The sequence below is a fragment of the Poecilia reticulata genome, linkage group LG12 (genome assembly GCF_000633615.1).
Source record: "Poecilia reticulata strain Guanapo linkage group LG12, Guppy_female_1.0+MT, whole genome shotgun sequence".
Taxonomy (NCBI): domain Eukaryota; kingdom Metazoa; phylum Chordata; class Actinopteri; order Cyprinodontiformes; family Poeciliidae; genus Poecilia; species Poecilia reticulata.
The window spans coordinates 23,338,306-23,353,321 of NC_024342.1; the positions used below are offsets into that span (position 1 = coordinate 23,338,306).

A 15,016-nucleotide genomic window follows, 5' to 3' on the forward strand; every position below is an offset into this window, starting at 1 on the left:
AAATTCATACGACTTTCTAGTCAAACTAATAGTCATATTATTGCAAGAATAAGTCAAAAATGATAATAAAGTGGTGCTATTAAGTTTTACAAGCATAAAGTTGAAATATAGCCATATAGTCAAAACAATGAAAAAAGGCATAGTGYTGCAACAATAAAGTGAAAAAATGAGAATAAAGTAGAATGTTGCAGTAATACAAAAATAAAGTAATACAAGAATAAAGTTGTAGTATTATGAGAATAAAGTTGCACAAGAATAAAGTGGAAATACGAGAAAAAAGAAACAGTTACAAGAATAAAGTCATGAATATGAGTCAAAATATGAGAATAAAGTTGAAATAACACAGAAGTGGTAATATTATGAAAATGGTTGTGCAAATAGTCAAAAAATAATGAGAACAAAGTCATTATTTACAAGAATACAGTTGAAAAAAGACAATAAATTATAACCTAACCCATTGTTTTTGTAATATTTACTTTATTCTGATATTTTTATTCCTGTATAATTTTGACTTTCATAATTACATTTTTTATTTTCAAAACCAAAACAGTCGTTCGTGAGGTGGAAGAAAAATAAGATCTGAAAAGTTGATCCATTAATCCTCCTTTACTCTAACACCCCAAAATAAAACAAACATTTTTCAATACATCCCAGAAACACGTTGCAACTTTGAGTTRATTTATTGCGTAAAGTACATTAAAGTTTCTGTTTGTGACGTGAAAAACGGGAAAAGAAAGCAATATAGTTTCCTCTTGAGGTTTTTAATTTCATAAAATCAYGTCCCTCTCCCCTTCCTCTCCCCATCTGTCCTTAAGTATCAGCTCACYGGCGCTACTAAAGAGAACTTGCCATGATTCGCCATCTAGCCGAGCAAATGGCTGCACTGTTAGACGAGGCTGCCTATAAAATCGTGAGCATTTTCTATAAAAAGTGTAATAAAAGTACATTTTATTGCAGGTCTGTCAGACTGCAGTAGTTGGAGCTGAAAGTACTTTAAAAAGCCAGACGGAAGCTTAATGTTTGTGTCAAGGTTATAAAGTTCTGCTYCCACACTGGAACATAAACATCATAAATGAATGTCTTTGACTTTTGCTGCAAAGTGCTTTGATAGAAATTTAGCTCAGTTGAAAATTTGTGACCCTGAAGTATCCGTAGTAAAACGTGATGCTGAATGATTCAGTTTTTTGTTTTTAACTTGAGTCGTAAAAATTCAGCAACTAAGCACGATAGACATGATTTTATGAGAATAATAATGAGATGTGACAAAAATAACAGGAGCTCAGTCACCAAATTTACATAAAATCACAAATGCTGAGGATCATGGTACATGAAGGTTGTCAATTTTCTGCACAGACTTTAAACTTTATGCAGCTTTCAGATTAGCCTAGCCACAAGGCGTACGGAGCTACATGACTGACAAAATGCATCCAAAAAAGTCCATAAAAATTTAAATGAGAAAGTTTACTGAGGAATAACTTATTCAGAGTCCTGAATTCAATCCAGGGAAGAAAGATTGTCCAACATCGATGTCTGACCTCATGAATGTGCTCCTGGACTGTCTAATTTCTGAAACYTTTCTTCCTAGCCTTTGTGAGCAGATCTTCCATTGGACCCAAGATCCTTTGAGTGAAAGCAGAGCATTGTTTTCAGAAAGGCTGACCTTGAACACTACTTTTAGTGTTAAYTGTGTTGGTCTTATTGATTTAGAGAAAATTAATCTGACTTAAAGATCATTTAAGTAACTTAAAACTAGTGTTTTCTGAGCCAGTAAATTGGAAATAAGCAGAAGCACTGCAAAAACACAAAATCTTACCAAGTAGTTTTGGTTTGGCTTCTACTGCAAATATCTAAATACACTTAAAATTAGACAGAAATATTATTTTAAGACAAAAATCCCTTAATATTGATGGAAAATTTCGAGTTCYATTGGTAGAATATTCCACTTCCCGTTGCCTAGCAACCCCAGCCACGCCCAGGCTGTCACCTAGCAACCCCAGYCACRCCCAGGCTGTCACCTAGCAACCCAGTTCTAGTTCCATAGGCAGATTATTTCACTTATAACRTGAGGAAATTGTCTTGTTAAAAGTAAATGTATCCACCAGTGGAACTAGTAGCTACTTTTTCATCAGCATTAAGGAATTATTGACATAAAACAAGCTCCAATATTTTGCTGACAATTTACTTTTAAGTTAGTTTTGTCTAATTTCAAGTGCACTAGAAACGGGACCAGAAATACCTGGTAAAATTTTGTGTATTTGCAGAAAGAAAATGTGATCATCTAAAAAAAAAAAAGATTGAATCTCTTGTTTCCACAAATATTTTTAGGTTGTGGCATCTCAGTCAAGGCACACAYATGCACCCTGACCGGGTTTCTGACAGTAAAATGTACTTTTAGTTYTGAGATCTCCACAAAAAGCAGGTAACTCAAGAAGTTATTAAAAGACAGAATTAGACATATTCATGGGATGCCAGCTTTGTAGAGYGAAAAAAGGGTTTCTTCTTTCTCACAAGTTGAATGAACCKGAGCTTCAGATATTTCCCGATGTGCCTTTTATCTTCTCGTGTTTCCCCCGTCTCCGTCCGCCTCCCTCCTCCTGTATCTGTCTTATCCTCCGCTGTTCCCTATGATCTCTGCAAATCAGTGTGGCTGAGCCGCGGCAGCACAGACAGCGCTGTTGTCTGCCTGTGAGCCGACCTCATGCATAATGCATGACGTTTAGGCTCCCAGTTGACCCGAGTCCAAACAGTTGGCAGCCCACAATACTCGCACAGATAGAGCCCAGGAAGAAGATGTTTAACTAAAAATGAAAACAAACTGATTTAAGATGCATCAAGACACTCCTGTAAACAAAGCAACCGAGATATCATCTTCATCCGACGTCTCTTGGAAGACAACAAAAGCGCGATTTGCGACGTTCCTGGGACTTTGAAGTCAACACGGTAATTTGCAGGACAGATAACAGAGGTTTATTAGTGAAAATCTGAAACGAACAAAAAGTAAGACGACAGAAAAAAGGTCAAACTTTCAGACCTACAGACTTTGTGGGGAGAGAAACCTTGATGTGTTTTGTGTTTTATCTCCTGGAAGGTTTCTCTGATTGGCAGGAAAAAAGGAAAACAACCCGTTTGGATTCCCGTGTTCCTCCTCCTACTCCTCCCCCTCCTGCTGGCCTTCGCTTCAAACAAAATGTTCCTCTAATAACTTTACCCAACATCTCTGCAGCTGACTCACAACCGCTTCATTCTTTTTATGGAAGCCGCAGAAATTTGCTACAGCACTCCAGGTTGGTGCCGTTTCTAATCACTTCTTTATTTTGCATGTCACCTAAAAACATCTCCATTTTTAGAGTGCAGGTTCCACTTTACCCAAAAACACTGAGTGAGCCTCTCCCAAACAAACGGCTACTCCTTCTGTAAGCGTTGGTCATTTTTTAAAAACAGTCACATGACAGGAGAGCTGCTCATCAGATCATCTGCTTCCTCCATCTGCTCCTAAAACACGGACAGAAAGGTTCGTGTGGGGATCGTTTCGAACTCCGTCGCTGCCAACCGGCTGCTGGTCTGCTAGCACGATTTGTCAACTCACATTTATTTTGGTTTAATATACCATATCAGAAGCAATAAAGAAATCAGATAGCAACTCCTCACTGAAAAGATGAGGTTAACACAGATAATGTTGTTGGTCGAATCGAGATAAAGCAACGTTAGCGCACGCTGTATCAATTATCTTTGAACCATCATCACTAGCCTCTGTATGGCCTCAACAAAGCAGCAGAATCCGCCTCAGGGGAAATGTTATCTACGACACCACGAACTGGAAAAGATAAATCCAAACTATATAATCCACCTGAGAGGAAGCAGCAGGCTCTGCGGCTTGGCAGCAGCTGATAATTATCATCTAAGACCCAAACCTCGGAGCAGAAAGTTCCTTTTTATGAAATTACATCCGCGGCGCTGGTAGCTAGCAGSAGATGACCGTTTCTACCTGGTTGAGTGAACAAATGGCCATTCTGAAGACTTTATGAAGATTTATGTGGAATATATGAAAGGTAAGTTAACATTTGTACGGTTGAAACTTTTCAACTATACAAAATTTGGCTTATAAAAAAAAATCCAACAATGTAAGATTGTTTTCCTGAATACAGCTATAATCAATACCTAAATTATTCATATTTTTGGCAGATTTAAATATAGGTTCAGTTCTTTTATGTCAGTTGTAATTAAAATGTCATGGCAGAAGTTTTTGGTTTTTCAGTCAAGTCTTTAAAAAAAAGAAAAAAAAAAGGAAAAAAAAACTTTGAAAAATTAAACAATAATTTTTTGCAGTTTCAACTTTTTTTTTTCTTTTGCACAAAATGTATGGCCCCAATTTAGCTCCATACATAATTCTTCATCTTGATATTCAGTTTAGATATTTCTCAAAACATTAAAACATTTGGCAAAAGGAGTAAATATTTGAGATTTTTTAATGTCAATTGTAGTTAAAATGGTATGTTAAAATATTTTTACATTCTTAAATCTTATGGCGTATTTTTATTGCTACCAGGCTTTTTTCAAATTTTCATCGTTTTTGTTTTGTCAATTCTCAGAAAGATTTTAAACTGAAAAATGTGTTTGAAAAAAGATGGGAAACAAACACATAAAAATTTTTAATAGAAAAAAAAAATCAATTCTTTTCTGTTTCTTTTGAACAAACTTTATGACCCCAATGTTGCTCCATAAATAGCTCTGTGTCTTGATATTTGAATTTAGTGCCATAAATGCAAAGTGTCACGCTGTTTGCAGTTTTGTTGGGAACCAACTGCTGGTGTATTTAATAGAGAAAGTTTATGGTACAAGTTTTTCCACTCTTTGTTCTTGTAACCTAACATTCTTACATAAACACACATCTCAAGGTTCACTGGTGTTGTTCAATAAACTGACTGACAGCCCATCCCGACGTTCCTCACTCTGATTCTCCGACACCAAAGACAAAACTCAAAGCTGACCAAAAATTTGCAGTGTCCACTATTACATGAATTTTTCAGATTCTGAAACGTTTTCATAAACGATGAAAAGTCAGTGGAGCACCTTTTACACTACAACATTGTGGATGACAACATAATGTGCATCAATTTGTTTGTTTTTGCACTAGCATATGTTTTTTCTCCCCATGTCATGTGCGCTAATGTACCCTCACACCAAAACAGATGCTGTATTTCAGATTTTGCACGAATAAACAAGCCAGATGGCTTTTCTCTCTTAGCCCCAAGGAAGCAGCACTACATGAGTGTAAGAACTTAAAAACCTGATTCGTAAAGGAGAGGATTTCCTTTGCAGCAGTTTGCCAGGTGCAAGAGTTTGTAGTGTACTCCTAAATTAGTTGCAGCCCTAATTTCACACTTTCCTAACATTACACACCTTCACCAAATCTCTACAATCTGTGGAAGCATGATGCTGGTATAAATTTGTTATAAAAGTATTACTGATCGCACTTTAAAAATGATTGAACTTTGTTATTAAAGGTTAAACAGTAAAGATTTCTTGGTTAATGTCAAGTTGTTATAAAGACATTTTGAATTATGTCAACTTTGTATTAAAAGTGTCATAATTTACCAAATGACGCTTTATGACAACAGTCATAAATATTCATGAAGGCTTATTCATGTTCATGACATTTTATGACACGTTTATGACGATGTCATGTCAGTCTTATTCACCGCCTTCAAATAAAGTGTTACCGTTATTTCTTTGAGTGAATCTGTTTCCAGCGGTCGTATTCATCATGTTTGGGCTGCACTTGGTCTGGTTCCTCACCTGGGACCGTCTGCACTGGGGGGCATGAAGCCCCAGCAGCACAACTCCTAGGATCACTGGGACACTCAAACCCCCCCACCACGATCCATGGAGAGGATGTGTGTGTGTGTGTGTGTGTGCGTGCGTGTGTGTGTGTGTGTGTGTGTGTGTGTGTGGGTGTGTGTGTGTATTAAGTAACCTATTAATTTTGTAAGAAAGAGAAAATGAGAGAGAGGGTTGAACAGGAATTGGGAGGAGAGAGAAGGAATGACATGCAGCTGATTCCAGGACTGGGGATTAAATCCAGGTCGACAAACAAAACCTACAAGCAGCATCCTAAAGAAAACATCATTTGTTGTCTTGTTGTAAACCTGGTTAAAAAAAATAAGCGAATTAGGAATTTCCTTGCCTCAACAACACAAAAGCTTTATGTTTATTACAAAGTATTCATCTGAGAATCGATTTCTTCCTGAAATACAAATGATTTCTGATTAAGTTCTCTGTTTTCTGACTTTCATGGATTGTTCTTCTTTTTTCCCTTTTCTACAGTTTTTCATGTTAAATTGCACTTTTTTGTTAAGTTTGTTATACTATCTTGAATCCGTTATTCTAAATAATCATTCCAAAAAATCATTCCTACTCCTGTTCTTGACTCTCTTCACTCTTTTGCTTTCTTTTTTTTTCCTTCAACCAGAAAGCATTTTGGATTCTTTTCCAAATTGAATTTTTGGTTTTTTTCTTTTTACCATCCTGGATGGTTTCAATGCCTGGATCGACTAAATCCTCCAGGATGGTTTCTGCAGTGATCTCATTCTGTTCTGCAGATTCCGGATCCGAGGAACAACCTGCCATCGTCTCTCCTGATAGGTCCTCCTCTGACGATCCCTCTTGGCTTTCAGCTTTGACCAGGCTGACTGGGCTCTGCCAGTTTCCTTCCTCCTGCCCTTGGAAATCTTCTTTCTCAGCTCTCAGTGTGTCTTGCCCGAGTTGATCTTGTTTTGTTCTTTCCAACTCGTTCACACAATTCATCTCCTCCCATTTCTGCAGGTGAACTTCTCTCTTCTGAATTAGCTGGAGCTCGAGGTTTTCTGCTCTCTGATGCAGTGCAGTAGAAAACCTGCGCTCCAACTCCAGGATAAGTTTCTGGTTTATCTGTTTAAAAGCGCCGTTTCCTCCTTCTTTGTCTTCAGCTTGTATTCTTCGAGCTGCTGCTGTAATTCCATAACGTCTGTGTTATGTTTACCTTTTAGCTCGTTGTTTGAAAGGTGAACCCGATCAAGAGCATCTAGCAGCAGCTTCTCCGTCTTTTTTTATTATTGCTATTTCTCTAGACATTTTCTGGAACTGCTCCTTCTTCTCAGCTCTCAGTTTGTTGATGAGCTGCAGGTTCTCATTTGTTCGTTTTAGGTTGGCGTCTTTCTCGTTGTTCTCCTCCTGTCGATATGCTGCCACGTCGATCGCGGAAGGTTTTGAGTCGATCTCGGCATCAGGTGACAAACTGAACGCCGTCAGGAGGCTGATATCAGCTCGTCCTCCTCTGACTGGCTTAAAACGTTTGTAACATTATTAAAGAACAACAAAACGTGTTCAAATTAATGACCCAACACAAATAATAATCTCAGTAATTGTTGTTTCAACAAGGTGTTGCGCAATTCTGTTCAGTTCTATTACCAAAATAACCAGCAGAGCAGGAGTTTAAAATTAACTAATCAACCAGGGGAGGTTTATTAATGATCACAAAAAGAAATATAAAGCCTGAAAACCTAATATCGTAACGGACTGAATGTTATGTTTTTAACGTGATCTTCGCTCGGTTTGCTGGGTGCAGGCGGTTCCCACGGCAACTGGTGTGCTTAAATGACAAAAGAGAGAAGAAAAAGGTAGGAGTGATTTTGAGTTGATCAACTGTTCAGATTATTTTACCTTCGTTTACCTTTGACTCGGCTCATCACAGCCGCTGCAGTTTCTGAACGTTCAATAAAAGACAAACTTGGACTAATTACCTCGATCGTCTATGAGTATATGTCAATCACAACAAACATCAAATAGGACAAATATATTTCATTAAGTAGCAAACAAATGGCTTCTATCTACTGTGATGATTATGTGAAATTAAATTGTCTAATATTTCATAAAAAAATGTTTAGTGCTCTCTGACATGTTGCTTTGAGTCGGAGAGGCTTTTCGTCCATCAAATAATTTTTTTTTGCCTCTTATTTAATGGAAATATTGATGTTGATGAGACTTTCTCCAAAATAATAGCCTTTTTCAACCTTTATAGCTCCACTGTTAAAAATGAGGCTCTAACATTCACAAATGACATTGAAATAAAATCCAGTCCAACATCTGGTTTGAGGTGATTCCTCTGGAACCTGTTGGAAGAAAAATATCCCAGCAGAAGATGAGTTTTAACCTAACAGAGCTCTGTGGTTCCTCCTGTCAGTATGAGAGTCAGGGTGAGGAGGCGCCATGTTAGGAAGATGAAGTGGAAGCTGCAGGATCTTCAGAACAAACATGTCATGATGCTAGGCTACTGATTATCTCTCTATCTGGACACAGGATCAATAGAACCAGTTTAAAATATAAAATGAATGGTTATATTCCAGACATGGAAAACTGGGATGCACTCCATGCCATGATGCTCATAATTTAGGTATCATAGCATCTCAAGGTGTCAACATTGAAGCCAGTGGGCTGAGAGAAATACAGCTTTATTTTGTAGCTATTCAAGAGCTACCAGCTTTTATCGCTTTGCAAAAAAATTAATCAGCACAGAAACTCCAAAGCAATATACGCTCATCTTCAACTCCTCACTCCGAGGCGACGATACGTGAAGAGTAAAACTCACTACATTTACCTTGTTATGTGTGCGAGGTGAAGGAGCGAAAGGTGCGCTGAAGTGTACGGGAAAACATCGTCTATAATCAGATGCAACACAGGCCTGATCGAGAGCCATTTAACTAAATGACACAATCCGTTTTAATTAAAAGTAAGTATAAGTGTGCATTAATGACCAAAGCCAATTTAAATGTCAAAAGAAGATATGGATCTTAATCATATGTGGATACTTGCAATTATAGAAGAGAATTTGCAGTCAAAAGTCCACCTCTCTAATGATTTCATATCATTAAAGATAAGAAATCACCATTAAAAAATCTGTCTTAATTGATGACATAAATGAAAATGACATAAATGAAAAATCTGCAAAACATTTTCTGCACTTTCAGTTAGAGACGCTGGTAAAAGTTAAAAATGGAGTAAAATCCTTCAAGGACTGTGACAGACTGGCGACCTGTCCAGAGTGACCCCGCCTCTCGCCCGGAACGTTAGCTGGAGAGGCACCAGCAACCCTCCTGACCCCATAAGGGACCAGGGTGTCAAGAAAATGGATGGATGGATGAATCCCTCAAGGACTTCTGCTTATTAATCTGGCAGACATGTTACCTAGCAACAGCCTGATTGTTGCTAGACAACCACAGAGCGACTGAGTTGGTCGATGCAACTAACTAACTTTGCTTAGCCTTCATGACCTAAAGCCTTTCCCGTGCGGTTCTGGATTGGAGTTCATTGAAATTATTGAGTATTCTATCAAATATATAATTGATATTGGTATTGATTTACTGACCAGCCCTAACATACGGTTGACCAAATTCTAGATTGTGTGGTTCATTACTGGAAGTGGAAATATGAGCTGAGATGAGATTATCATCCTAARATGGAAAGACGAGGCGGTTCAGTACATGGAGGAATTTGTTTTCTCTTGCGTTGCGTCGCAATAATGTACCCATCGGTTTCTGCGGCATTATTAAATATTGAAAGTCTTTCTTACGATGGCCACTGAGTTTTCTGCTATGAGGTTTTTGTAAGGTTTTTCCATGTTTTCACTCATTTGTGAAGCTTCTTTCGGACATAAATGCATCACAAACCTACTCGCAAAATGCAAAAGCAAAACTTGTCAAACATGAGCTTTACTTCTCTGTCCATCCCCTCTTAGATGAAACAGAAACTTTCCATAAGAAGAAAAGGAAGAAAAATGTATCCAAACTATTTGAACTATTTGAGTTATTTCCACAGGGTAATGAAGTAATCTGGCAGGTTTTGATAGTGTTGGCTAATAAAAAGCTGTAGTTTCCATCTCAAACTCATACAAATGCTATGAATAAATCCATCTTCATTCAGTGTTTTTGCACTAAAGAGTTAAGAATAATAAACATGTTTCCACTGAGGCTCTTTAAATGTGTATTTCTTTTAAAATTGAAATTGACATTTAAAGGCAGTATTTGCTTACTGCGAGGAAACTCTCCGTTTCATCCAATCAAACACCTGAGGGGTTGTGGAGAATAAACAAATATAAATCACAAAACATCAAGTTCAAATTGCCAACAATCGTCTGGTTAGGTCTGGTTTTAGTCATCATGACTGATAAAGATGATTTGACAAAGCATTTTCACACCACACTCGTCAGACACCTTCTGCTACAAGCTGCTTTCTCTCTCTTACCATCTTGCAGCAAATCTCATGATCTTTGCAGATGCTAAACCTCTTTCTTGGGAAAACCCTCATTTGACAGAGGAGGGATGTGAAATAAGCCAGTGTGAGTCCAAATACTTATGCAACAACTTTCTGAGGAGTTCTCAGATTTTTCTCCTCCACGGAGCTTTACGGAGCAAAGCAGCCCGACTGTTAGCGGATTATGCAACTTGATAGTGGAATTAAGAGTTTTGAGTTGCCGCTGAAATGTTGGGCTTGAAAAGCAGAGAGAAAATGTACAAAGAATGATGAGGATAAATGTTTCTTTTTTTTTCTAACATGATAAAATACACTTGATGTTATCCAACTTCTAAATCTTTTTCGACCTGCTCCACGTTTTAACCTCGTTGGTAATAAGGTCACGTTAAATTCACCGGATGGGTTTGATACATTTCTGATCGAGATTCAGGTCACGACTTTTATAGCGATTCCTGCCTCCTGAGTTTTACGCAACAGTTGAATCCTGTGTGATAGTATTTGCCTTTTATTTTAATTTCATGATAGACCAACACAAAGCAGAATTAATTTTGAATTGGATGAAAAATGATGCATGTTTTGCAACATTTATTGGACATAAAAATCTGAAAGCTTAGGACCAAATCGTTGCGGTCGACCCTCTTCTTCCACTTCTTTTTCTTATTTTTATTTGGAAAGAAAAATGAAATGCATGCATAATTATTTTCTCCTCTCCATTATTTATTACTTTTTGTTGGTCTGAATGTCACAAAGTCCAAATAAAATACGTCTGTTGCTACAATCACAGTAACACATTTTGCTGGATGATAAATTGTCCCAGATGTTGTTGTGATGAACAATAATATTATTTTGAGACCATTTTCAAGTAATATAATGGTAATGGTGTATTTGAACAAGATAAATTCTAAACTAGAAGACATTTTAAATGTCCAAAATAAAGAAAACGTCAGAAACAACAAACAAAAATAATTATAAAGTCTCTGTAAATAAATGATGCTTTGTGATTTGAATGAAACTGAACTGTTAATGCATAAATGCTCTATTTTAATTATGTTAATTACACAAGATGCTTTTTTCTAAATTACAGAAATGGAAGTGTGAACTTTAATTCACCCTTTCATATTCAACATTGTGTTGAGGTAGAGATGATGATCCACTGAAAAATATATGTTCTTCTCACTCAGGTTTACTGAAAGGATGATCATAAATAATAAAAAAGTCAATGAGACAAATGTCATTTTCTGTTTTAGGTTTGCAAAAGGAAGGAACTTCACTTATTGAACTTCAGAGAGATGGTTTGTCATTAAAACGTGGATCATCTATGTATCCAAGGCAGTTAAAGTCTCTGCAGTCCACAATTAGGTTTAAAAGTTTTGTTTTTTGGCATTGGTAATATTTTATTTAACTGAACATAAAATGTTTCCAGTCAGAATGTTTGTTTGATACGGAAAAAACAGAGAAGGAAAAATTAGACGATATGGTTAATTTAAAAAAATAACTAATCATCCTGATGCAATGTGGTGAATTTCACACCCTTGATTCCAAAATACCTGCACTATTCAAACCAGAACCGCATCAGAAATGATCCACAGCAACAAAGAAATCAGTTTAAATTATTCAAATTTAGCCTAAATGAAAACTTTGACTGTGCCAGGCTGATGAGAAACTGCAGCTTTGGTTCAACTCAATCACATTTACAAGAAAATACAAACATAATTTTTTAAAACCAGTTCATCAATTCAATGAAAAGGAGCATAAAGAAAGTCAATAATGCATGAATTAACTGTTTACAAGAGGAAATAAAACTGAATAAAAGCTCAACATCATGTGAGAAAACTTTGTTTCTGTTAAGTTGTTGATTTGTGTAAAATGTAGTGAGACAAATGCAAATATGACTGAAAAAAAGGAATTTAAAGTTGACAAAAATACGGATTTTATAGCATCTCTGGACATTTAGTTGTCTTTTATAACAAAAAAAGGTTAAAATCCAAACACTTGCTTTTATTTTTCTCCAAAGAAAAGATTTTGAATGGATTAATTTGCCTTGTTTTGCCTACTTAGTTTCATAAAGTGCGAAYGGCTTTGATGTGTCGGCAAAATTAGAAACAGAAAGAAAAAAAGGAATAATTAATCCTGCTGAAGTCGGTGTTATTTTAAAATTCTTCTAATTTAAACGATYAGAGCAGCTTCACGGCTGGTTGACCTCACAGGAACCTCTGGAACCATTTGATTTCAGAAAGAGTTAAAAAAATAACATTAATTTCTGTTTAGAACTAAATATGTCAAATATTATACATCTTCCACAACTCAGCTCWGGTTCAACATTCATCTGTTAAAACTGTTATGCAAATATAAAGAGCTTGGAAATGTCTTAATTTGTTTTAGAGAATTTTAGTAYCAATGTTATTTTTGATGAATATTTTCAATCTTCATATTGATGTTGAACATATTTTTTTTAATAGGTGCTCTGCAAAGATTCTAGAAAACCACATTCCCAGAATCTTTGAAAGTCTTTCCAAGAACAAATAAAACATGTTTTAAACTCTATTTAACTTCATTTGAACTCAAGGTGTAACCTTTACTTTGACACAAGAGAAGATAATTGGACTAGACCAAAACCAAACATTTTATTCATCGGTTGTGATGTTTTGTGTTCATATCTGACCTTTATAACAAAACATTTTGAAGCACAAAAGTAATAGAAAAAATGTGATTATCAGAACCAGACAAAATTCACATTTTATTACAATTCTGATGTTAAAACTAAAGACAAGAGACGAAAGGACTGAAACCTCAGGCTTCCAAAAATAATAGATTGTCTGTGAATTGTTTTGACTACAGTTACATCCAGCCTGTCAATTAAAACATGCTCGAATAATTTCATCTCGCAGACATCTTCACATTTTCCTTCAACATTTAACAATTTTAAGACATATAGTCATAAAAAATATGAGGTAAGATGAAGCTTTAATTAATAAAACGCCTGATGTTGAAGGTCATATTCCAGCATCTTTTAAGCTAGAAATAATCTTTATTGTCCCTTAAGGAGGAAATTCAGAAACACCAGAAGAAAAGTGACAGACAAGCTGAGATTCACACCAAGGTAATGGGAGAAGAAAAGAGACAAAGTAAAGGTAAAAGCAAAAATACAGCTTTKAAAGAAGAATATCACGTTTTCAACCTATGGACTCCCTGCATGTTATTGGTTATAATAACATAGTWASATGACGCTGGAGGCCAAAAAGACGATTCTTTTACATGCYATYCGTAGCCGCGCTGTTAACTAAATGAAACCTGCAGATGAAGGTATCATTGATTTAGCGCCACCTGCCACAGGAAAAGGGGAAAATACAGCAGAAAAACCATTARAGAACAACTCTAAACCGCTGTTGTTCTCACTCTGTGTCGGCTACATTACATGCAGGCCGTTGCCATGGCAACTGATGACAMCGCCACTTTATGCATCAGGTTTCAACACCAAAAACACTCAAASATTTTCCACACACAGSACAGAACATTCAGTCTGTTACAGTTTTATCCTCTTAGGTTTGATGCTTATTTTTTTAAGCGATCCGTGTGGTGGGTTAGCTACCGCTGCTATTAGCTAAGCTAACACAACGGCGATTGATTAGCTAATTTAAACACTTGAGACATCAGTTGGTGTGTGGGTCATTTTATTTCTATAACATCACATCTAGATGTTAAAGTTGTCAACTACGTCACTCAGCCTTGCTGTTATTTTTTTTAAAAGCAGCAGTTGTGTTGTAGTTCTGAGAAATTTGGACCCATTTGTCCATCCACACATCAACAAACTTCTAACTTTGAGCCGTTTTTTWATGGTTTTTACTTCGACTTACTTTGTTAAAACCCAGGACAAAATTTTAATAAAGTTTAAAGGTGTAGAAAAAAATACTTTTGTAAAATGTCTCCATGAACAAATGTGTGCMGTGGTTCCAAAATAAATGCAAAAATCAAATGCAAATCAAAGCAAAGTCCTTTTACTGTATAGTTGAGATTGATCTGAAAYTRAAGTATTGATATTACCAACTTGGTAWCAATATTTTGGATTTACCACATATGGCAGAAAGCAGAGGAACTTAACTTTTTTCATATTCTATTTGAGTCCATTTGTCAGTCCTGACAAAGTGACAGTTTTAACAAATATGTAAAAAATAAACTTTTGTAAGAGTTACTTACTGCAGCTTTAATGAAACAAGGACTGAAAATGACAACTGGAGCTTTTCTGGTCACTCTGGCTCCATCTTTCTATAGAATATTTGTCTCTTATGAAGCAGAGAACTTACAGTAACTGTGCTAATGAGGGGAAAGATGCTATCTTCACACAGCTAAGCTCAGACTWMATGCGCCTTCAGCTATTTTCAGGGTGAGTGAAGCTTGTTTTCATCCAACTCCATTATTTCGCTCTCGCTCGAGCACGGATTCACTTTTAAATCGCCAACACGCACTGGGCTTGTTTACTCCCATGTTTTGTCTACGAGTCGCCGTCCTTGGTACCAGATGGCGAAGGTATTAGTGTTGCTCCACGGAGCCGCGGCTGCTCAGGCGACGTGTGTTGTTTATACCAGAGATGGGCTTCTCTCTGAATTCATCTGAACGCCCGGCAGCTGAACAGCTTTGTGCACCTTGTTGCTCATTGGCTGTTCTGAGTTTGACCCCCAGGTTGAAATGGGATTTGTTAAAAATGGTGTTGGAGATGACAGCGCTTTTTATGACT

General features: G+C 36.6%; 1 protein-coding gene across 1 annotated transcript in view; it reads right to left on the reverse strand.

Annotated features, from left to right (window-relative positions):
• Positions 1-5,722: 5,722 nt before the first annotated feature.
• Positions 5,723-15,016, reverse strand: part of LOC103474005 (probable flavin-containing monoamine oxidase A) — a 77,624-nt gene continuing 68,330 nt past the window's right edge. The window contains exons 11-12 of the mRNA XM_008424708.2: positions 6,522-6,986; positions 5,723-5,811 (exon numbers count right to left, since the gene is read on the reverse strand). Coding sequence (XP_008422930.1) covers positions 5,723-5,811; positions 6,522-6,986 — 554 coding nt within the window. The remainder of the gene's footprint in view (positions 5,812-6,521; positions 6,987-15,016) is intronic.